The following is a 25068-nucleotide window of genomic DNA, read 5'->3' as shown; positions in this document are numbered from 1 at the left end:
CTGCGGTGGGCGGGTGCTGGTGGGGCCCCTTACAGGTGTTGGGGAGGGCGCTGGCCTCACAGAGCCTGGCTCAGGAGAGCCCCACGGAAGTCCCAGGATGCACTTGAAGGGGAATTCCCCATTCCCCTCTCGGCTGGGAGTCTGGACAACAAGCCCATCTCGTGCACCTGTGTGGCACTATCTCCTGTTTGTCCTCAACGGAAAGCCCCGGATCTTTGTCAAGATGGTTACTCACTTTCCTCCGAAAACACCCCCGCGCTTCCAGCCTCCCTCCTCTCCACTGTCTGTTGCTACCACATTCACTATCTGTTTATTCACTATTTGGGTGGGCCTCGAGTGGGCGCTGTGCTGGCACCAGGCAGTGTCTCCAAGAGGACCAGGGTGGGGTGCACCTTGCCGAGAAACCTCGTCCAGCCGGTGGCAGGGACACGTGCATCCAATCCTCCAAGCGCAGAGGAGCCTGTGGGTGGGAGGCGGAGACCCTGGGAGCTCAGGCCCCAGGGACACTGGTCTGGGTGCGGCTTCACTGGGGGTTGGGCCTCACACGCTTTAAATTGCTAATCTCCCCCAAGCCTCTCCCCAAGTCCGAGCGCGATGGGCAAGTACACGATCCGCGTGGGCACCGGGGACTCGCTGCTGGCGTTTTCCTGCAACCAGGTGCAGCTGTGGCTGGTGGGCGAACACGGGGAGGCCGACCTGGGGAAGCGACTGCGACCGCTGCGCCGCGAGGTGGGTGCGAAGCCGACGGGACGCGGGGGCAGGCGGGGCGTCTGGGGCGGGGATCAGGCTGGGCACCTGCAGCCGGACTCGGGTCTGTCCGGGGAAGTCCGGGCTCAGAGCTGCGCCCACCCGCCCGTCGGGGGAGCAGCAAGCCGGCGTCTGAGCTCACGCGGGTCCCGCGACAGACGGAGTTCAAAGTCCGCGTCGGGGTCCACCTGGGGCGCCTGCTGCTGGTGAGGCCGCGCAAGCACAAAGACCTGACAGACTCGGACTGGTTCTGCACCTGCATCTCCGTGCGCGGCCCCGGAACCCAGGGCGAGGCCCTTTTCCCCTGCTACAGCTGGGTGCAGGGCAACCGGGTCGTCTGCCTGGCCGAGGGCACCGGTGAGGGCGGCGGGGCAACGGGGGTGGCAGGGAAGGAGGTGGCACGGAAGAGGGAGTCGGGGATGCTGGGACGTAAGAGGGGCAGGGTTGGGGTGCAGGAGAGGGGAAAAGGGGGGACCCGCGCAGACCGAGGTCCGGGGAGACCTCGTGCTCATGTGCCCCTGCCCAGCCCGGACTGTGAGCAACGACCAGAGCCTGTTGAAGACGCACCGGGAGCAGGAACTCCAGGAAAGGAAGACGGCATACCGGTGAGCCGGAGCAAGTCTCCGATCCCCCTACCAGAGCCCAAGAAACCCAACCCCCTTATCACCGAATTCGCCTTCCTCCTCCAGGTGGGGCTCCTGGAAAGATGGGTTAATCCTGCCTGTTGTGGGGAAAACGCCGTGGGACCTTCCCAGGAATGAGAGATTCCGTGAGGATAAGGATCTCGACTTCTCCTTCTCGCTGGCAAGAGCGTATGAGCGGGGTAGAGGGTGGGCACTTGCTCCCTAGATGCCAGGTTGGGTTCTTCCTGGATCTCCTGGCACTGCCATTCTTTCCACAGGCTGGAGGGCTTGGTGCTCAAGGGGGCACTGGACCTCACCAATCCAGTTAGAAGACTGGAGGATTTCCAAAGACTGTTCCCTTGCGGGAAGACCCCGCTGGCTGGTCAGTTACCGCCTCCCCCAAACGTGTGTGCATATTTCCAAACCAGGGCTTTGAGAGAAGACAGGGAGAGGGTAACGGGGAGGATCTGTGTGTAAAATGAGGGGCTCCCAGCTCACAGCATGCTCCCCGACTGGTGTCTTTAGAGCGGGTTCGAAATTCCTGGAAGGATGACACGCTTTTTGGGTACCAGTTCCTCAACGGTGCAAACCCCATGCTCCTGAGGCGGTCGGCCAGCCTCCCAGCGCGGCTGGTGCTGCCTCCAGGGATGGAGGACTTGAAGACCCAGCTACAGAAAGAGCTCCAGGTGCGGAGCTCCCTGAGTGCACCCAGCAGCCCAGCCATGGTGCCTCTGTCTCCCACTGCCCCACCATTCTCTCCATCAATACTCTGACACACTCCTCCATCTACACTCAGCGTCCCCCAGCTTTGACACTGAGATCTGGGGCCAGAGAGCTTGTGGGGCTGTCCTGTGCGTGTAGGATGCTAGAACCCCTCACGCCCATTGTGACAACCAAAAATGCCTCCGGACATTGCCAAATGGCCCAACATCCTGCGGTGGGGGGAGGTGGGACAAAAACCACCCTGGTCAGAAGCAACTGAACTAACCATCTCCCCGTCTTATTCCTTTCTTTTCTCCCTCCTCTTCCTCCTTTGTTAGATGCGTCCCAGCCTTGGGGAAAAGCTCAGGTTTCTGGAGGGAAAGAGGAAGAGAGATGGAATGAAAGCCCCAGAGAGAGAGCTGGAGCTGTGGGGGTCTGGAGGGGAGGATGGCGGAACCGTTCTGTGTTCCATCCGGCTAAATCCTGAAGGGAGGTAGCAGGGAGGACTCTAGTTGTGGGGGGAAGGGGTCATGGTGGAAAACCAGAGAGTTCACCTCAGGGAGCCCCAACTCTGATGGGAAACGTCGGGCATGGAAACCTTGAGTTCGGGGCTTGGGTTGGGGGAGCGAGATTGGGGTTCAAAGGAAAGACTTGATGGGTAGAGAAAGGAGGGGCTAGGCTCCCAAAGGAAATAAGGCCAGTCCAGAAGTGACCCCAACCCCTTTATCGATCCCTGCTCCCCCCCCCCCCCCAGGCTGGGTCTCTGTTCGAAGCCGATTTCTCCCTGCTGGAGGGAGTCAAGCCTAATGTTATCATCTTAAAACAACAATACGTGACGGCCCCTCTGGTCATGCTGAGGCTCCAGCCTGACGGGCAACTCCTACCCATGGTCATCCAGGTGAGAACCCCCAGGTGCATGTCACACACACGGGTCCCCTCGAGAGACCTTGGTGCACAGGTCCTGAGCTCCCCGCTCTGTCCCCTGCTCTAGCTGCAGCATCCTCGTCCAGGATGCCCCCCACCGATGCTGTTCCTGCCCTCCGACCCCCCTATGGCCTGGCTGCTGGCCAAGACCTGGGTCCGGAGCTCTGACTTCCAGCTGCACCAGCTCCAGTCCCACCTCCTGTGGGGACACCTGATGGCGGAGGTTATTTCTGTGGCCACCATGTGGACCCTGCCCAGCCTGCATCCCATCTACAAGGTGCGTGTCCACGTCTCTTCTGTATCTGGCTACCCTTCGGAGCCTGGGGAAGCACCTCCCGGAGTCTAACCTAGTGGCATGCGAGGTCCGTGGCCGTCTTCGTGGACAGGCACACGCACGGCCATGTGCGCACATGCGGACACACTCCCAGGCCCGGGGAAGGAGCGAGCGTGTGTCTCACAAGGGCACTGTTGAAATGTGGTCTCCGGAGGTTGCCAGGTGGGTGGTGAGGGATGGGGTCGTTCCCGTCGGAGAGGTCCGGAGAGGGCTCTGGGGAGTGACTGAGGAGGAGGGTGTGAGGGACTGAAGGCCTGGGTGGGAGAAGGGATGAGAGGAAGCCGTGGTGCTCCGTGGGGAGCAGAACAAGAGTTGTTCTGGGGCACGTGCGGGTTCCAGACCCTGTAGACAGCCACACCCGAAGATGTCGGAAGCGGGTCAGATATAGGAGCCTGGGGAGCCTGGACCGGGGGAGGGTTGGAGACACAGATCTTAGGGTTGTGAGAACACGGGGCTACTGAAAGCCATTGTACTAGATGGATTGTCCGGGGGTTTGTAGCCAGAGCAGAGAATTCGGGCCAGGACAGAAGTGTCAGGTGCCAGGCCTTCACTCACTGGGAGGGAGTGGAGAAAGACGGGGACCAAGAGAAGGGGCATCCACTGAGGGGGCAGGGAAACAAGATGCATGATGTCAAGGCGACCGAGAGGTGAGAGTATAAAAGGCGGGCTGCGATCACTGTGTCCGAGGCTGCTGAGAAGCCAACCATGTCCCAGGGAAGCTGGGTCTGGAGGTCGGTGTGGCAGCCAGGATGGTGTGAGACAGGAGATCCCTGGGATTCTTACGAACACTGCGAGACTGTGCAAATAAGTGAACCTGTAAAACCCTCGACCTTGGAAGGCCTTGGGAAGACGTCACTCCATCTCTGTTTTCCAAATCTTAACCTGACCGAATCCAACGCAAAGGGAGGTCTCTCATTTTACGGAGACCCACCCCCCCCCTTCTCTATCCCTGGTCCTTTAATTTCCGTTCTGCTCACGGATCCTGGGATTCCCCCCTCACGGTCCCGTTTCTTTCTCCCAAATCAGCTCCTGGTCCCCCACTTCCGCTACACCATGGAGATCAACGTCCTGGCCCGGAGTAACCTTGTCTCCAAATGGGGAATTTTTGATCTGGTATGGGATGGGTGAAGAGGGCACAGGGCACAGGGCTCTGTGAAGGTTTCCCAGGGTTGTCGGGCCTGAGCAGGACCATGGACCTGGAATCTGACCCTGAACGCCCTCCCTGCGGACATGGCTGACCCTGGCTTACGTGCTGCGGGGTCACCCTCAGGTGGTGAGCACGGGCAGTGGAGGCCACGTGGACATTCTCCAGAGAGCCACGGCTTGCCTGACCTACCGTTCCCTCTGCCCCCCTGACGACCTAGCTGACCGCGGGCTCTTGGATGTGAAGGCTTCTCTCTACGGCCAAGATGCCCTCAGACTGTGGGGGATCATCAGCCGGTGAGGAGGACACAGCGCGGGGACCCAGCGGGCTTCGCAGCGAGAACGAGGGGGGCTACCGGTCCAGTTGGTCCTGCGTTGGCCGCCTGAGACCGGGGGCTTTCTTGCCTGGCGAGCAGGTACGTGGAGGGGATGGTCGGTCTTTTCTACAAGAGTGATGCGGCCGTGAGGGATGACCCCGAGCTACAGGTTTGGTGCAGAGAGATCACCGAGACCGGGCTGCAGGGTGCCCAGGACCGGGGGTAAGCTCAGACCCCTCCCCACCGGCCTGTGTTGACCCACACCTACCCGCCAACCATCTGCACCATCTCACAGCGCCATCATAGGCCACCCTGCCTCGGTTTCCCCGAGCATCCCAGGCACCCCTCCAGAGCACCCTTCAGAAATCTGAACGATCGCTCCTGAGTCCCCAGCCCCTTCCCTCTGCATTGTCCGGCACAGCATTCCCTGCCCTCACACACTCAGAGCACCCCCTGGAACCAGACATGCTTCCCTTAGGCACTTTCCCTCCTTGAGCGCCTACACGTACATTGCGTGCGAGCTGTGGACTCTAGGGGCCACAGCCACGGACAGAAACTTCTCTGAATCTCCAGATACCTTGCACTGACTGAGGCTTGGGGCTCATGTCCTGGTCTCAAAGCCTCTTCTTCTCTTCATGTCACCCAGGTTCCCCGTCTCCTTAGAATCCCGGGCTCAGCTCTGTCACTTTGCCTCCATGTGCATCTTTACCTGCACGGGTCAGCATGCTTCTGCCCACCTGGGCCAGGTAGGCTGCTGGGGTCGGTCCCAGGGGCTCCCGGGATGGAGGAGATGGGGGACCAAATGCTTGGGTCGTCAGCCTGGACTTCGGAGAGGCTCCCCTCCTTGCAGCTGGACTGGTACGCCTGGATCCCCAATGGGCCGTGCACCATGCGGAAGCCCCCGCCCACCTCCAAGGACGTGACAGAGAAGGATATAGTGGACTCACTGCCCACTGCCCACCAAGCCCGCATGCAGAAGACCTTCACAAAGTTCCTCGGCAGACGCCAGCCCGTCATGGTTAGAGACAGATGCCGGGTCCTGGGGGAGGAGTGGCGGCAGGGCCGAGCCGTCTTATTGTCCCCTTCTCAGGTGGCCTTGGGGCAGCACAAGGAGAAATATTTCTCGGGCCCTGGCCCCCAGGCTGTGCTGGAGAAATTCCAGGAGGAGCTGGCTACCATGGACCAGGAGCTGGAGGTCCGCAATGCAGGCCTGGAGCTGCCCTATGAGTACCTTCGACCCAGCATGGTGGAGAACAGTGTCACCATCTGAGGGGCCCCAAGCTTCGCCCTCCCTAAGTGCCTTTGAGGACCTCCTGTTTCTTGGTTACACCCTCTGGGGAAGAGACTGGCCCCACAGCTGTGTTGTCAGGGTCCCCAGGCTGCAGCCTCAAACGGCTCTAGGGAGTTCACCAGGAGTGGTTCCCAGTGACTTCTGGAACTCAGCACGCCCGCAGTCGCCCTACCTCAGTTTCCATCTGGTCCCGCACGTTGTCACCCATGGACTCCTCGCATCCCTGTCCTTCTCCCCAGAGAACTTGACTTACATATTCATAAAAAGGTCTGATTAAATAATAAAGTCGGTGATACATGCTCTGTTTCCTGCCCTCTCACTCAGATTTCAAGGAAGAAAAACAAAGACGGTGTCTTAGAACACAAATGTCTTCCTGTAGTCAGTGCTTCCTCCAAGGGTTTCGTAAGCCCCTGGAAGCTAAGTTACAGAAGTTCCCAGTGCGTCAGGGGATCTGGCTGCCAACAGCAGCTCTTGGCCTCAGGCTTTTTGGAATCCTCAACCAACCCGTCCCAACAACGCCCCTCCCCAGCCCTGCCTCCCCTCCGCCATGCTCCCAGCGCCCCCCCTTCCCTCCCCATGGCTCTTGATAAACCCTCACCTCATTTCTGTTCCTCCTCCTTCCCACCATCCAAATGCACACAGAAGCCCACAGTTGGACGCAATGCGAGCAGGGGACAAGTGAGGGACCAGCAGAACCGGCACTCTGGGGTTTCAAATGCACAATCTTGATGTATCTCAGTTTGACTTTTTTTTTTTTTTTGGCCCAGTCACTTCTGCATACAGCAGGCTCACGCTGCTTCTGGATCTTCCTCTGTGGGGATTCCTACAGCGGTGGCTCCCCTCTAGCTCCGGAAATGCACTAAACCGCAGGGCCCTGGCTGGACCTGCAGTCCAGCGCTGTCTGTGTGCTATTTTATGTGAATGGCGTTCCCTGCACTTTACTCCAAGAAGCTAGGTAAAAATGTGCGAGAGCACCCTGAGTTCTGGAGCCACACCTGTTCTGTTAGGCTGGACACCCCGTGCAAGTTCATCTCTCCATCTCCTTCTTATTTTATTCCAACAGCAGGTCCTCTGTAGTTGTTTCTGGTGCATAGAGGGATTTCGATTCAAAATCACAGGATTGTCCAAAAATTAATTTATATAAAAATTTATATATATATATATGGTCAAAGAATGTCTCCAATCTTCTACCAGGCCCCCAAGTGGCCTTAGTGTGTTTCCTTCTTTGGAGCATTTGCATTTTTTTTTTCCTTCTCGTTTGGTACAACCCAAAAGCAACATAACAAAACTAATCTCCTGTTATTTCAACAGCAAGCAGTTATGGTTAGAACTGAAAGGATAAAGGACCACAGCATTCAGCCAGGCTGGGCTAAGTATTTTGGACCAACTCCTTCTATTATATCTGGGTTAAGTCTGTTAGTGTAGCTGTCTTTCTTTTTAAGATTTTAGTTATTTGAGAGAGAGACATAGCAAGAGAGAGCACGAGCAGGGGGAGAGGAGAAGCAGGAGTCCCGCTGAGCCAGGAGCCTGAGGCGATGATTCCTGTCTCTTACTGCCAGTTCATCAGCGAACTCCTGTGCTCCCTCCCAGATTCGTCTCTTTTCCTCAGGGGTGCAACAGCGAGTTAAAATGATATATATATCCTTCCAGGTCAAATCGAACATAATAGATACTTCCTGAAAACCATCAATAAATTGAGAGGGGTTTTCTGAATACCGTCCTAAACGTTGTTTTATCTGAGCCAGATCTGTCATGGAGAATGGGACATGTACTCTAATTGTGCCTGCTTCTCCGTTGGCAACTTCCCTAAGAGGATGCATCCCATATTTAGATGGAGCTCCCGGTAAATAGGGAGTCCCGCTCCTGGTATGTCCAGCGGGGCTGGGGGCAGAGGGTTCTTGGGGTTTATAAGGAGGAGGGATAGCATCAGAGTCAGTGTTCTCTCCTTTGGGACTGTCTGGCAGTTCCCTCAACATCCCGGGCTTGTTGAGAGGAATCGGCCTGTTTAGACAGTCATCATCCAATATATCCTGGGGGGGGGGGAAGGGCCGCTAACCTGCCCTAGGGTTAGACACATTCTGCAAGAGGCCCGCAAGTTTGGGTCCTGATATAGGGCCATAAAGGCTTGGACATATGGAATTTCAGTCCATTTGCCCTTTTCCCTGCAGAAGAGGTCCAACTGATAGATTGACCCAAAATTTAGGGTCCCATTTATGGGCCACTTTTCTCCGTTTCCTAAGGAGTACTGAGGCCATTCCGTATTACAGAAGAAGATCATCTTCTCCTTTCGTAAAACTTGCAGTTTGAATTGATTCCAGTGGGCTAAGAGGCATCCCAAGGGAGAGTCCTTGGGTACAGAAGAGGAGGATCCCATGTTCCTAGAAAGTAAGGAAGGTCCATTACCATAAATTCCCCCAACTCCTGTGTGGCGTCCCACACAGGGTATGTCAGAGGTTTCAGGTGTCAAAAGCGACCGGAGGCGTCCCTCAACAAAAATCGCTATTGATCACCGCTTTGCCTTTCCTGGGAAGGCATTCCTGCCGTTAAAGGCCCTGGAGGGGTGCCGGCGTCCCTCCACTTCCCCATCGCATCCTAGGCTGCTGATGGGTGCCTGGTGAATGGACTAAAACGCTTGTGCCATGCTATCGTATGCTATCGTATGTCCTGAAGACTGCATACTGTTTTGCCATATTAACCCACAAAAACGCTAGAGAAGTTTTGGCAAGGGAAATTACTCAATTTCATAGCTTTAGGCGGTTTGCAGAAGACACTGACGAGAAACAGTAAAGACTGAAATCCATCATGGTCTATGCGACATTCCAACACATGTGGTCCTTACAGCCAACTTCCCTAGGAAACGGTCCCCGGTTGCGTTTTAATTCAATCGGGTACTGGTTTCGGCCGGCTCCCAGTGGAGGTCTCGCGGCCAGAAGTGGCTAGACCGGGCATGTGGAGGGGATCACATTAGATCAATCAGGAGGAAACCTCACACGGGAGTCTTAAGATTGGCAGCCGTCCTGGTGACTTAGTTGGCTGTCCCGTGCCCAAGAGAGACAACTTTCTATAAGAACAGGAATAGAGTGAGGCCATCAAGTTTCTGGGTCTTATTGCCATTCCGGCCAGGGTACTAGCTTACAGCTAAAAGGCAGACGCTCTCCTCCTCGTAGAGTAGCCACGGGCTAGAGGATTACAGCCTGAGCAATTGACATGCAAGTGTTCCAATAAGACCATACTCCTTGAAAAGCCCTGGAATGAGAGTACAGGAAAAGGAGAGAAAGTACTCACCAATTCTGCACCGAAGCTCAGAGTCCAAATGTAAAGACTCACAACTCTCCTGGCTGGCTCGCCAAAAATGATGAAGTCCCAGAACCTAAGTCAGGTTCGGTGGGGTGAGGAGGTTCGGAGCCGACGACTAAAGAAAGAATTCTTAAGACGTCGTTGGTGCAAAAGGTGATTTATTAGAGCACGGGGACAGGGCCCGTGGGCAGGCAGAGATGCGGCTGCCCCGGGTTGTGAGGGGTGGTTGGTTATGTACCCTGCTGTTGGGGGAAGGTGAGGGGAAGGGAGGTTTCAGTGGAGTTTTCATATGCTAAAGAGGGCCTACAAGGTGCCAGGATGTTCCAGGCCTGCCGGAGGCCTTGCCCCTGCTGCTGGATCAATGTTGTCTTTAGACCAGCCATTAACATTAAGATCTTTGGGAGACCTTTTGGTGGGGTGTCACAATCCTGCTATCAATCGTCTTTGTTAGTGAGATTTAGAACATTTGTAAGCCAAGGGAGACTCCTGTCTAGCAGGATTGTGAGCTCTGCAAGTTAACTATTTGCTTATTGTTTATGGCAGTCAAGGGTGCCTGATGAATGCTACACCTATGGAGGGGAGCGGATGAAGGGGGGGGGTGCAAGGCGCCAGCTTTTGTCTTGTCCCCAGCCAGCCTCCTGTTCCCTCATCACCAGGACCCCAGATCATCACCTATGACAAAGGGAGACGCTCAACCGACTGAGCCTCCCAGGTGCCCCCATTGGATACTGGGCTTCAGTCCCTATGAGGTCAGATTTCCAGCTCCCCCTTATTCCTCAGGTGTAATCTCTCTGGTCAGCGCCAAGTGAAAGAGAGTGAGTCCATCAAAAGCAACGGAGAGGGCAATTACTCAAACACATCCACATCCACAGACTGAAATACCACCACAAGTCCCAAACTGGGTGAAGAAAAACCAAACCAAACCAAACCACGTGTCTTCCTAAAGAGATGGGGGGGGGAACCCAAGAGAAATGTAAAAATGCTGGAAACCAAAGATGGGAGAAAAGTCTTAAAAGTAGTCAGAGGGAAGGGGGAAAAATGTTAACTTCAAAAGGGACGTCTTTGGTAGTGATTTTTCAAATGAAACAATTCGAACTGAAACACTGGGTGCCTGAAGGCAAAGGCATCCTTTCAAGTGGTAAGAGTACCTGCGGGCTAGAACAGATGAGGAATTTCTACAGTCTACAAGACAAAGCAGACCACCCCATCTAGAAAAGAAAAGAAGACTTACGGATACTCTACAAGAGTCCCAAATGTCCATAAATGGATGGAAGGGATTGTATTTGCTGATTATGTCTGCCTTGCTTTAATACATCTGAGCAACCCGGAGGCAGTTGCAGGTCTCGGTGCGCCCCCAAAGGTACTGGATTTTAAAGATGAATAAATAACCCTCCGGGCTGAGGGACAAAAAGATCAAATCACTTATGACAGAAAAATGAGTCTGGACTCAGACGTCTCCATGGCAAAAACCAGTGCCAGACAGTAGTGGGTCCGTACCATCAAAATACTCAAGGAGAGAAAGGGGAACCCTCCTACACTGTTGATGGGAATGCAAGCTGGTGCAACCACTCTGGAAAACAGCATGGAGGTTCCTCAAAATGTTGAAAATAGAACTGCCCTATGACCCAGCAATTGCACTACTGGGTATTTACCCTGAAGACACAAACGTAGTGATCCAAAGGGGCACGTGCACCCAAATGTTTATAGCAGCAAGTCCACAATAGCCAAACTATGGAAAGAACCTAGCTGTCCATCAACAGATGAATGGATCAAGAAGATGTGGTATATATACACGATGGAATACTATGCAGCCATCAAAAGAAATGAAATCTTGCCATTTGTGACAACATGGATGGAACTAGAGTGTATCATGCTTAGCTAAAGAAGTCAAGCAGAGAAAGACAGCTATCATATGATCTCCCTGATATGAGGAAGTGGTGATGCAACATGGGGGCTTAAGTGGGTAGGAGAAGAATCAATGAAACAAGATGGGATTGGGAGGGAGACAAACCATAAGTGACTCTTAATCTCACAAAACAAACTGAGGGTTGCTGGGGGGAGGGTGTTTGGGAGAAGGGGGGGTGGGATTATGGACATTGGGGAGGGTATGTGCTTTGGTGAGTGCTGTGAAGTGTGTAAACCTGGCGATTCACAGACCTGTACCCCTGGGGATAAAAATATATGTTTATAAAAAATTAAAAATTAAAAATTAAAAAAAATACTCAAGGAGAAAATAAGACGACGATTTTTTTTTTCTTGGTCAGTCCATGAATAAAAATAAAAATAAAAAAATAATAATGTTCCTTTTTGGTTTTGCTTTCTTTAAAAAAATTGTGTTCAAGTTCAGATAGTGTCGAATTTACCATCTTAGCCATTTTAAGTGCACAAGTCAGTGGTATTAAGTATGTCCACATTGTCATACAGCTGTCACCACTGTCCATCCTCAGAACTCTTCATCTTGTAAAACTGAGCCTCTGTCCCCATTAAACACTAACTACATTCTCTCCACTCCAGCACCTGGTGCCCACCACCCCACTTCCTGTGTCTATGATGGAGGCTCTGTGTTATTTCATAGACGTGGAATATACGTATGTATGTATCTTTTTGTGGACTGGCATATTTCTTTGTGTGGACTCGGCATATTTCACTCATCCTCAAGGTTCACCCATGTTGTAGCACCTGTCAGAATTCCCTTCCTTTTTGAGGCTGAGTAATGTCCTATTGTACAAATATGTCACACTTGGCTTATCGATTCATTGGTCAGTGGACACCTGCGTTGCGTCCATATTTTAGCTATTGTGCAAAATGCTGTGAACAGTGGTGTACAAATATCTCTTTGAGACTCTGCTTTCAACTCTTCTAGGTACACACCCAGAAGTGGGATCGCTGGGGGTCATATGCTAATTCTGTTTTTATTTTTTAATAGATAGGAGTGTATTTATTTCTTTCCTTTTTTGGTACTGATTTTTTAAAAATTGAGGAATAATTGACATATAATATTGTATTTATTTTGGGTGTACAACATGGTGATTCAATATTTATATACATTACAAAATGGTCACCACAATAAGTCTAGGTACCGTCTGTCACAAAACAGAGTTGTTTTAATATTACCATCTAGAGGGGCACCTGGGTGGCTCAGTGGGTTAAAGCCTCTGCCTTCAGCTCAGGTCATGATCCCAGGATCCTGGGATCGAGCCCCGCCTCAGGCTCTCTGCTCAGCAGGGAGCCTGCTTACTCTTCTCTGCCTGCCTCTCTGCCTACTTGTGATCTCTGTCTGTCAAATAAATAAATAAAATCTTTTTAAAAATATTAACATCTAGATTCACTATGCTGTGCACCATATCCCTGTGCCTCAATTATTTTATATCCAGAAATCTATACTTCCTAATCCCCTTTCCCTATCTTGTCATCTCCCCTCTCCTCTTCTCTCTGGCAACCATCATCTGTGAGTCTGTTTCTGTTTTTTGTTTGTTCATTTTGCTTTATTTTTTAGATTCCATGTATGAGTAAAATCTTACAGTATGCTTGTCTTTCTCTGCCTGACTTAATTCACTTGGCATCACACCCTATAGGTCCATCAAACGGTGCATGGCAAGCCTATACTCCTTTTTATGGCTGAGTGATGGTAATTCTACTTTTTATTTTTTTGTAGAAACTCCACAGTTTCCCACAGTGGCTGTACCATTTTACATTCCACTAAAGTGCAGGGTTCTGATTTCCCCACATCCTCACCAACACTTATTTTCTGTTCTTTTGGTAGTAACCAAAAGTGGGAGTGAGGTGGTATCTCATTGTAGTTTTGAGTTGCATCTCCCTAACGATGAGTGATACTGAGCACATTTTCATGTGTCTGATGGGCACTCTTATATCTTATACTTTGGAGAACCGTCTAATTCAAGTCCTTTGTCCATTTTTGAATTGGCTTGTTTGCTTTTTGCTAGTTTTGAGTTTTAGGAGTTGTCTCTATATTGTGGATATTAACCACTTACCAGGTATGTGGTTTAGAAATACTTTTTCCTGTTCAGTTCCCTTTTTATTCTGTAGATTGTGTCTTTTTGATGTACAAAATTTTTAAATTTTTGTGAAGTCTGATTTGTCCATTTTTTTCTTTTGTTACCTGTGTCTTTGGTGTCATATCCACGAAATGACTGCCCAATCCAAGTGGTCACAACACTTTTGCCCTATGTTTTCTTCTAAGAGTTTTACTGTTTTAGGTCTTACATTCAGATTTTTGGTCTATTTTGAGAAACTTTTGCATACAGTGTTAGGTAAGTGTCCAACTTCATCCTTTTGTGTATAGATATCTTGTTTTTCCCAGATAAAGTTGTTAAAAAGATTGTCTTTTCCCCATTGAATGGTCTTGGCACCCTTCTCAAAAATCATTTCACCATAAATGTGAGGGTTTACTTCTGGGATCTCTGTTCTACTTTGTTAGTCTATATGACTGTCTTCATGCCCACAAAGCAATGATATCTGTTTGATTGCTTTGATATCTGTAGCTTTCTAGTAAGTTTTGAAATCAGACAGTGTGAGTCTTCCAGCTTTATTCTTCTTTTTCAGGATTGTTTTAGCTATTCTGTGTCCCTTTAGAGTCTACATGAATTTTTAAGATGAATTTCTCTATTTCCATGAAAAACATCATTTGGATTTTGATGGGGATTGTGTTGAATCTGTAGATTGCTTTTGGTAGCATGGACATTTCAATAGTACTAATTCTGTCAATTCATGAACATGGAATACCTTTCCATTTATTTGTGTCTTCATTGATTTCTTTCATCAGTGGCTTATGGTTTTCAGTGTATAGGTCTTTCACTTCCTTGGTTAAATTTATGCCTAGTTATTTTATTCTTTTTTGATGCAGCAGATATTTTGAATGAATGAATGAATGAATGAGTGCTCACTAATTCTAACACATGGGTATCTCAAAACATCAGCTCTTATATTCTTATCTCCTTCAGGGTTTCAGTTTCTAAATTTTGTTTTTTCTTCTCTTAGGTTTCCCTGTCTCCTTCCAGTCTCAGGATCAGCTAGCTCTGTCATTTCCTTACCATGAGTATCTTCACATGTGCTACTCAACATGCAGCCATCAACCAGGTATGGACAACTGGATCCCTGTGGGAAAGGCCTGGATAAGGAGGCATCTAAAGGGAAGATTAGGGGACTGTGTTTTCTGGGTCCCCATGCTTCATGCACAATCCTCATTACCCAGAAATCTGTAGCAAAAGTTCAGATCACTGTTGCAGTGTTTACAGAATTATATCAGTGCTACCCAAGCCTTTCATGGTAGATGAATTGATAATGACAGGTATAGACTGACCTGCTTTGTAAAAATATTCCTTTATCCTTCCCAAATCCTTAAGACACCCAGGCTTTGAAGAAGTATCAGTGATGTGGCATCCTTCAAATGATGCTTCTCTGTTTAATGTTGGATGATTCTACACCATGCTGTGTCAGCTACAGTGGTGCCTGAGACTTCCTCCCTTGGGGTTTATCTCTTCTTTATTCCTTACGTGTATGGGAACTAAAACAGAATTGTCTCCACAGCACTTTCTTTAATATGTATTTCCAGACAGAGTAGCTGATATACAAACAGTAGCATGAACTCAAAAGCCAAAATAATGAAATACCTTGGGAATTACAACTACTGTAAAAGAAAGACAACAAGGTGAACAACACATTCTATCTGAAGTAGGATGACTAGAACAGATGGACTGAAATTTTGATTTTATTTTTTTAAGATTCATTTATTTATTTGAGAGAAAGAGAGAGAGAAAGAAAGTAGACGCAGGGGGCATGGGGGAGGGATAAGCAGGCTCCCCACTAAGCAGCGAGCCCAACGTGGGGCTCGATCTCAGCACTCTGAGATCATGACCTTAGCTAAAGGCAGATGCTTAACCAAATGAGCCACCCAGGTGCCCCTGGACTGAAAATTTTAAATGAGCATAATAAATACACTTAAGATGATAAGGGAAGATGTTAGTGCATGAAAAAAAAACAAGAAATCATAAAAAGAATAAACTACAATATTAGGCACGAGAAACATTAGTCAACAAATGCACATAATACATGCAATAAAGAGTAGGAGAGATGCAACAGAAAAACACATCCATGAGGAACTCCCACAGAAGGCAGTAGGAGAGGATAAAGGCCTCATATTTAAAAGGCTCTCAGACAGAGAGAAAAGACATGGAAACACACCTGTATTTACGCTCTATGAATTTAAGAATGGGAAACACACAGAGAACATTATAAAATGCTTCCAGAGTAAGATCTGGTCAACTACAAAGGAATGAAAACTAGACTTTTACACTCCAAATAGCTGCATCGTATATAAAATATAAAGGAGGAATTTAAAAACTAAATTTGTTTTAGAATAGTTAAATTTATAGAATAGCTGCAGATATAGTACAAAGACTTCCTATATACCCCACACCCAACTTCCCCTACCTTTAGCATCTTATATTAGTTTGGTACATTTGTTATAATTCTTGAACCCACGTTGGTATATTATTATTAAGTAAAGTTCACACCGTATTCAGACTCCCTTATTTTTTAATTTTGTACTTTTCTGAGAGTCTGTCTATGTTGCATTGAGTCCTATGGCTGTGACAGTTTCTGAGACTTTCCTGGTTTTTGACGGCCTTGACAGTTTTGAGGGAGTAGTTGTCAAATATTTTGTAGAACGTTCCTCCATTGGGATTGGTTAAATATTTTTGTGATGCTTTGACTGGTGTTATGGATCCTTGAGAAGACCTCAGAGGTAAGTGCCACTGTCATCACAGGTTATCAAAGACATATCCTATATGGATGACATCATCATGATGTTAACCTTGACCAACTGGCTGAGGTGCAGTTTGCCAGGTTTCTATAATATAAGGTTACTGTTCTTTACCCTTTCCAAACTGTACTCTTTGGAAGGATGTCAGAGTGGGTTATGATCTACCTGAGTTTACCCTGATATCTCCATTCTATTCCGTTATGACAGGATCCTGCCAGCCTCATACTCACCTTTTTATACATAACTATCAATAAGAAGAGAAAATAAAAAGTGTTTGTAAGGATGTGGAGAAACCAAGATCCTTGTGCATTGCTTGTGGAAACGTAAAATTTTACAGTGTAGCCACTCTAGAAAACAATATGGTGGTTCCTCAAAAAATTAAAAACAGATTTACCATTTGATCCAGTAATCCTTCTTCTGGGCATATACCTCACAGACTTGAAAGCAGAGACTCAAATAGTTATTTGTACACCCATATTCATAGGAGCATTATTTTCAATAGCTAAAGGTGAAAGCTATCCAAGTGTCCATTGGGAGATGAACAGATACGCAAATTGTGTCCTACACAAATAAGATAATATGATTCAGTCTTAAAAGGGAAGGAAATTCTGACAAATGGTACACCATGGATGAACCTTAAAGACAAGGTATACTAAGTGAGCCCATCAGAAAAGAGAAAATACTCTATGTTTCCATTTACATGAGGTACAAAAGTGGTCAAATTCATGGAAGTACAAAGTAGAGTAGGGGTTGCCAGGGTCTGGGTTGGGGGAAATGGAGATCTTTTGTTTAATGGGTACAGAGTTTGTTATAGAAGATGAAAGAAGTTCTGGAGATGAATGACCACAACAACTTGAATACACTTAATACCACTGAAGTGTACACTAAAAAATGGTTAACAAGATAAATTTTATGTTATGTATATTTTACCACAATTAGAAAAAACAAAATATCTATTACTATCTGAAACAAAACTTAAAAAATAATAAATTAGGCACTCACAAGAATACAACACATTAAAATGATGGAGTGGAAAAAAAAAACAGCAGAAAAGGGAAACAGACAGTATACCCATAATAATTTAGAAATAAAATTCTATGAAGCACGATTTGGTGTAATTACAACAGAGCACTGCCATACTTACTCCTCTACAGAAAACACTTAGATTTAGGAATTGTGAATGAGGTTTACGTTTTCTAATTTATTTTTTACTAAAAAATTCATAGAAACAAATGAAAATGAAAACACAACTGTTCAAAATCTTTGGGATGCAGCAAAGGCAGTCCTAAAAGGGAAATATGGAGGACTGCAAGATTTCTCAAGAAACAAGAATACACAACCTAACCCTACACCTAAAGGAGCTGGAGAAAGAACAGCAAATAAAGCCTAAACCCACCAGGAGAAGATAAATAATAAAGGTTAGAGCAGAAATCAACAAAACGGAAACCAAAAGAACAACAGAACAGATCAACGAAACTAGGAGATTGTTCTTGGAAAGAATTAATAAGATTGATAAATCCCTGATCAGATTTATCAAAAAGAAAAGAGAAAGGACCCAAATAAATAAAATCATGAATGAAAGAGGAAAGATCACAAGCAACACTGAAGAAATAGAAACAATTATAAGAACATATTATGAGCAACTCTACACCAACAAATCAGGCAATCTGGAAGAAATGGATGCATTCCTAGAGACAGATAAAACACCAAAACTGAAGAAGGAAGAAATAGAAAACTTGAACAGACCCATAACCAGCAAGGAAATTGAAGCAGTAATCAAAAATCTCCCAACAAACAAAAGACCATGGCCAGATGGCTTCCCAGGGTAATTCTACCAAACATTTAAAGAAGAATTACTACCTATTCTTCTGAAGCCATTTCAAAAAATCAAAATGGAAGGAAAACTTCCAAATGCTTTCTATGAGGCCAGCATTACCTGTTCCCAAAACCAGACAAAGACCCCACCAAAAAAGATAATTACAGACCAATATCCCTAAATAACATGGATGCAAAAATTCTCACCAAAATACTAGCCAACAGGATCGAGGAGTACATTAAAAGAATGATTCACCATACCAAGTGGGATTTATTCCTGGGCTGCAAGGGTGGTTCAACATCCACAAATCAGTCAATGTGATACACTACATAAACAAAAGAAAGGAAAATAACTATAGGATCCTCTCACTAGATGCAGAAGAAGCATTTGACAAAGTACAGCATCCTTTCTTGATTAAAACTCTTTACAGTGTAGGGACAGAGGGTACATACCTCAATATCATAAAAGCCATCTAGAAAAAGCCAAAATGATTATCATTCTCAATGGGGGAAAACTGAGAGCTTTTCCTGTAAGGTCAGGAACATGTCAGGGATGTCCACTATCACCACTCCTGTTCAACATAGTACTAGAAGTCCTAGCCTCAGCAATCAGACAACAAAAAGAAGTAAAAGTCACCTGAACTGGCAAGGAAGAAGTCAAACTTTCACTCTTTGCAGATGACATAGTCCTCTATGTGGAAACCCCAAAAGACTCCACCCCAAATTTACCAGAACTCAAAGAGGAATTCAGCAAAGTGTCAGGATATAAAATCAATGCACAGAAATCAGTTGCATTTCTACACACCAACAATGAGACAGAAGAAAGAGAAATTAAGGAGTTGATTCCATTTATAATTGTACCCAAAGCCATAAGATACCTAGAAATAAACCTAACCAAAGAGGCAAAGGATCTGTTCTTGGAAAGAATTAATAATTATAACGTACTCATGAAAGAAATTGAGGAAGACACAAAGAAATGGAAAAATGTTCCATGCTCATGGATTGGATGAACAAATATTGTTTAAATTGTCTATGCAACCGAGAGCAATCTATACATTCAATGCAATCTCTAATCAAAATACCATCAGTTTTTTTCCCGAGCTGGAAAAAATAACCCTAAAATTTGTATGGAACCAGAGAAGACCCCAAATATCCAAAGGAATTTTGAAAAAGAAAACTAAAACTTGTGGCATCATAATTCCGGATTTCAAGTTCTATTACAAAACTGTGATCATCAAGACAGTACGGTACTGGCACAAAAACAGCCCCTGTGTGGCTCAGTCAGTGAAGCATCAGACACATAGATCAATGGAACAGAATAGAGAGACCAGAAATGGACCCTCAACTCTATGGTGAACTAATTTTCGACAAAGCAGGATAGAATGTGCAATGTAAAAAAGACAGTCTCTTCAACAGATGGTGTAGGGAAAATTGGACAACCACATGCAGAAGAATAAAACTGGACCATTTTCTTACACCATACACAAAAAGAGACTCAAAGTGGATGAAAGACCTCAATGGGAGACAGGAATCCATCAAAATCCTAGAGGAAAACACAAGGAGCAACCTCTTTGACTTTGGCTACAGCAACTTCTTGCTAGGCACATCTCCAAAGGCAAGGGAAACAAAGGCAAAAATGAACTACTGGGACTTAATCAGGATAAAAATCTCTTGCACAGCAAAAGAAACAGTCAACAAAACCAAAAGACAACTGACAGAATGGGAGAAGATATTTGCAAATGACATCAGATAAAGGGCTAGTATCCAAAATCTACAAAGTATCCAGACTCAACACCCAAAGAACAAATAATCCAATTAAGAGATGGGCAGAAGGCATGAACAGACATTTCTTCAAAGAAGACAGCCAAATGGCCAACAGACACATGAAAAAATTTCAACATCACTTAACATCAGGGAAATACAAATCAAAACCACAATGAGAGGCACCTGGGTGGCTCAGTTAAAGCCTCTGCCTTTGGCTCAGGTCATGATCCCAGGGTCCTGGGATCGAGCCCCACATCGGGCTCTCTGCTCAGCAGGGAGCTTACTTCCTCCTCTCTCTCTGCCTGCCTCTCTGCCTACTTGTGATCTCTCTGTCAAATAAATAAATAAAATCTTAAAAAAAAAAAACCAAAATGAGATACCACCAGATATATACCAGTCAGAGTGGCTAAAATTAACAAGTCAGGAAATGACAGATGTTGGCAAACATTCAAAGAAAGGGGAAGCGTCTTGCACTGTTGGTGGGAATGCATACTGGTGCAACCACTCTGGAAATCAACATGGAGGTTCCTCAGAAAGTTAAAAATAGGGGCACCGGGTGCCTGGGTGGCTCAGTGGGTTAAAACCTCTGCCTTCGGGACGCCTGGGTGGCTCAGTTGTTTAAGCAGCTGCCTTCAGCTCAGGTCATGATCCCAGGGTCCTGGAATCGAGTCCCACATCGGGCTCCTTGCTCGGCAGGGAGCCTGCTTCTCCCTCTGCCTCTGCCTGCCTCTTTGTCTGCCTGTGCTCGCTCTCTCTCCCTCTGTCTCTGGCAAATAAATAAATAAAATCTTTAAAAAAAAAAAAAAACAAACTCTGCCTTCGGCTCAGGTCATGATCCCAGGGTCCTGGGATCGAGCCCCACATCGGGCTCTCTGCTCAGGAGGAGCCTGCTTCCTCCTCTCTCTCTGCCTGCCTCTCTGCCTACTTGTGATCTCTGTCTGTCAAATAAATAAATAAATTAAAAAAAAAAATAGGGGCACCTGGGTGGCACAGTCAGTTAAGGTGTCTGACTCTTGGTTTTGGCTCAGGTCATGATCTCAGGGTTGTGGGATGGAGGCCTGTGTCAAGCTCTGTGCTTAGCATAAAGTCTGCTTGTCCTTGCTCTGCTCTTCCGCATACTCGTACTCTCTCTCAAGTAAAGAAATAAAAAATTTTCAAAAATTAGTGAAAAAAAAGTTAAAAATAGAATTACCCTACAACACAGCCATTGCACTTCAAGGTATTTATCCAAAGGATACAAAAGTAGAGATTTGAAGGGGCACATGCATCCCAATGTTTACAGCAGCTATGTCCACAATAGCCAAAATAGGGAAAGAGCCCAGATGTCCATTGACAGATGAATGGGTAAAGAAGGTGTGGCGTAGGGACGCCTGGGTGGCTCAGTTGGTTAAGCGGCTGCTCAGGTCATGACCCCAGCGTCCTGGGATCGAGTCCCACATTGGGCTCCTTGCTTGGCAAGGAGCCTGCTTCTCCCTCTGCCTCTGCCTGCCACTCTGTCTGCCTGTGCTTGCTCTCGCTTCTCTCTCTATGACAAATAAATAAAATAAAATCTTAAAAAAAAAAAAAAAAGAAGGTGTGGTGTATATATACACAATAGAATATTACTCATTCGTCAAAAAGAATGAAATCTTGCTATTTGCAATGACATGGATAGAACTAGAGGGTATTACACTAAGCAAAATAAGTCAGAGAAAGACAAATACCAGATGGTTTCACACATATGTGGAATTTAAGAAACAAAACAGGTGAATATAGAGGAAGGGAAGGAAAGACAAAATAAAATAAAAACAGAGGGACTATAAGAGACCATAAGAGACTCTTATCTAGAGGAAACAAACTGAGGGCTGCTGAAGGGGAGGGGGGATGGGGTAATTGGGTGATGGTCATTAAGGTGGGCACTTGATATAATGAGCATTGAGTGTTATATGCAACTGATGAATCACTAAATTCTACCCCTGAAACTAATAATACACTATACGTTAAGTTGAATTTAAATAAAAAAAATTTTTAAAGGAATAAAAAATAAATAAATAAAAGTCTGAAAAAACCCCCACAATATAATAGATCAATGAAACCAGGGGAAGTTTCTTTAAAAAAATTAATAAAATTGATAAACCTCTAGCCAGACTTATCAAAAAGTAAAGACTCAAATAAATAAAATCACAGATGAGAGAGGAGAAGTAACAACCAACGCCACAGAAATATAAACTATTCTATGAGAATATTATGAAAAACTATATGTTCACAAACTGGACAAACTGGAAGAAATGGATAAATTCCTAGAAACATATAAACTACCAAAACTGAAACAGCAAAAAATAGAAAACTCGAACAGACCAATAACCAGGAAAGAAATTGAATCAGTAATCAAAAAACTCCCAACAAACAGGGGCCCCTGTGTGGCTCAGTCAGTGAAGCATCTGTCTTCAGCTCGGGCCATAATCCCAAGGTCCTGGGATTGAGCCCCACATCAGGCTCCCTGCTCATCAGGGAGTCTGCTTCTCCTTCTGCCCCCATCCCCACTCATGCTTTGTGCTGTCTCTCTCTCTCTCTCTCTCTCTCTCTAAAATAAATAAATAACATCTTTAAAAAAACAACAACAAGAACAAAAACAAACTCCCAACAAACAAAAAAGTCCAGAACCAGTTGGTTTCATAGGCAAATTCTACCAAACATTTAAAGAGTTGATAGCTATTCTTCTCAAACTATTCCAAAAAATAGCAAAGGAAGGAAAGCTTCCAAACTCCATGTGGCCAGCATTACTCTAATACCAAAACCAGATAAAGATTCCACTGAAAAAGAGAAGTACAGGCCAAGATCCCTGATGAAAATGGGTGCAAAAATTCTCCATAAAATACTACCAAACATAGTCCAGAAATATATCTTAAAAAATCATTCCTCATGATCAAGTGGGATTTATTCTCAGGCTTCCAGGATGGTTTGATATTCACAAATCAATCAGTGTGATATGCCACATTAATAAAAGAAAGGATAAGAACAATATTGTCATTTCAATAGATGCAGAAAGAGCATTTGAAAGTCCATTCACAATAAACATCCATTCATGATAAAAACCCTCAAAAAAGTAGGGGTAGATGGAACATACCTCAACATCGTAAAGGTTACATACAAAAGACCCACAACTAATATCATCCCCAATGGGGAAAAACTAAAAGCTTTCCCCCTAAGATCAGGACCAAGATAAGGATATCCACAGTCACTGCAGTTATATAACATCATACTAGAAGAGCTAGCCACAGCAATCAGACAAGAGAAAGAAATAAAAGCCGGCCAAATCTGCAAGGAAGAAGGAAAACTTCCACTATTTGCAGATGACATGATACTCTATATAGGAAGGCTTAAAATTGTAAAGATGACAATACTACCTAAACCAGTCTGCAGGTTCAATGCAATCCCTATCAAAATCCCAACAACATTTTTTTTTTTTGCAGAAATGGAAAAACCTATTCTAAAATTCATATGGTATTTCAAGGGATCCTGAATAAGAAAAGTCTTGAAATACAACAAATCTGAACACTTATATAAACCTACAGTAATCAAAACAGTGTGTTCATGGCATGAAGATAGACATACAAATGGAATACAAGAGAGAGCACAGAAATAAATCTCCTCATAGAGTCAACTGATTTTCAGCAAGGGTGCCAAGGCCATTCACTGGAGGGCAGCCCGGGTGGGAGGGAGGTAGTGAAAGTCTTTTCAACAAAAGGTGCTGTCTAGGAAAACTGGATGTCCACATGCAAAAGAATAAAGCTGGAACCTTACATTAAACATATATAAAAATTAACTGCATCGGGGGCCTAAATTTTATATCTAAAGCTATAAAATTCTTAAAAGAAAACCTAAGGGAAAATCTTCATGAGCTTAGATCTGGAAACAGTTTTAAAAATATGATATTAAATGTGCAAGGAACAAAAGAAAAGTCACGGTAAGATTACCACTTTTTAACACCGACTAGGATGGTCAAAATTTTAAACAACAGAAAATGGTAAGTGTTGAGAACATGGAGAAATTGAAACCTTGTACCTTCTGGGGGTACTGTAAAGTGGTACGGCTGCTGTGGAAAACAGTTTGGCAATTCCTCAAGAAGTTGTACAAAGAATTATGATACGATCCAGCAATCCTACTCCTAGGTACGTACTCAAAAGAATCGAAATCACGGGCTCAATACTGTACACCAATATTCATGATAGATTTGTTCATGGTGGCCCAAAGGTGGAAAAGACCCAATTGTCCATGCACAGATAAATGGATTTTGAAAAATGTGGTACAGATACACAGTGGAATAGTATGCAGCCATAAAAAGGAAGTTCCGATACATGCCACAACAGGAATGAACCCTGAAAACATTATGCTAAGTGAAATAAGCTAGATGAAAAAGGACAAATATTGTATTATTTGCTTCTATGTTGTCCCTGGAATAAGCAAATTCATAAAGTCCATAGAGGTTCCCAGGGGCTGGGGGAAGGGAAAGTGGGGAGTTACTGCTTAATGGGTATAAAGTGTTTGGATGATGAAAAAGTTCTGAAAGTAGTGGTGATGATTACACACTGTCATGTCTTCCTAATGCCACTCAACTGCACCCCTAAAATAACTGGGATATTAAATCTTCATGTATATATTTTAGGAGACTTTATTTTAGTTTATTTTTTTAGAGAGAGAGTGAGCAGGGGCGGGGAGAGGGAGATAGACAATCTCAAGCAGGCTCCACCCTCGCACAGAGCTGGACTCAGGGCTCAATCTCACCACCCTGAGATCATGACCTGTGCTGAAATCAAGAGTCAGACACAGAACCGACTGTGCCACCAGTCGCCCCCTTAGTAGACTATCTTTAAAAGACATTTTAGGTCTGCAGCAGAACAGCAGAAAATACAGAGAATCCCCCAATTCCCCACATTACCATACTGCCTCCCCCACCACTGACAGCCCCACACCAAAGGGGTCATTTGTTACAATCAATGAACCTGCACTGGCACTTCATTATCACCCAAGGCCTGTAGGTTACATTAGGGTTTGCTGCTGGTTTCGTACACTTCATGGGCTTTGACAAATGTATAACAACATGGACCCGCCATTACAGTGTCCTAGTTTCATTGCCCTAAAAGTCCTCTGAGCTCCACCTAGTCCCTCCTCCTAATCCTGGCTATTTCAGAACATTACTGTCTCAGTCAGTTGGGGCTGCTGTAACAAAAAGACCACCATCTAGGCGGCTTAAACAACCACCTCTCCCTCGCAGTTCTGGAGGCGGCAAGTCCGAGATCCAGGCATGGCGGATTCTCTGTTTGGTGAGACCCTGCTTCGGAGCTGGCTGT

General features: G+C 46.1%; 1 protein-coding gene across 1 annotated transcript; it reads left to right on the top strand.

Annotated features, from left to right (window-relative positions):
* Window positions 1–373: 373 nt before the first annotated feature.
* On the top strand, window positions 374–6365 carry LOC131816066 (polyunsaturated fatty acid (12S)/(13S)-lipoxygenase, epidermal-type-like). Its single transcript, XM_059148402.1, has 14 exons — window positions 374–729; window positions 906–1104; window positions 1274–1352; window positions 1437–1559; window positions 1649–1752; window positions 1896–2056; window positions 2827–2970; window positions 3064–3273; window positions 4357–4443; window positions 4601–4770; window positions 4890–5012; window positions 5437–5536; window positions 5641–5808; window positions 5881–6365. Exons 1-14 carry the CDS (start codon window positions 595–597, stop codon window positions 6058–6060), a joined length of 1983 nt encoding a protein of 660 aa, XP_059004385.1. The 5' UTR covers window positions 374–594; the 3' UTR covers window positions 6061–6365.
* Window positions 6366–25068: the final 18703 nt, after the last annotated feature.

Source organism: Mustela lutreola, chromosome 15, assembly GCF_030435805.1.
Source record: "Mustela lutreola isolate mMusLut2 chromosome 15, mMusLut2.pri, whole genome shotgun sequence".
NCBI lineage: Eukaryota > Metazoa > Chordata > Mammalia > Carnivora > Mustelidae > Mustela > Mustela lutreola.
The sequence above is the reverse complement of the archived record's forward strand: the minus strand, read 5'-3'. Positions and strand labels throughout refer to the sequence as shown.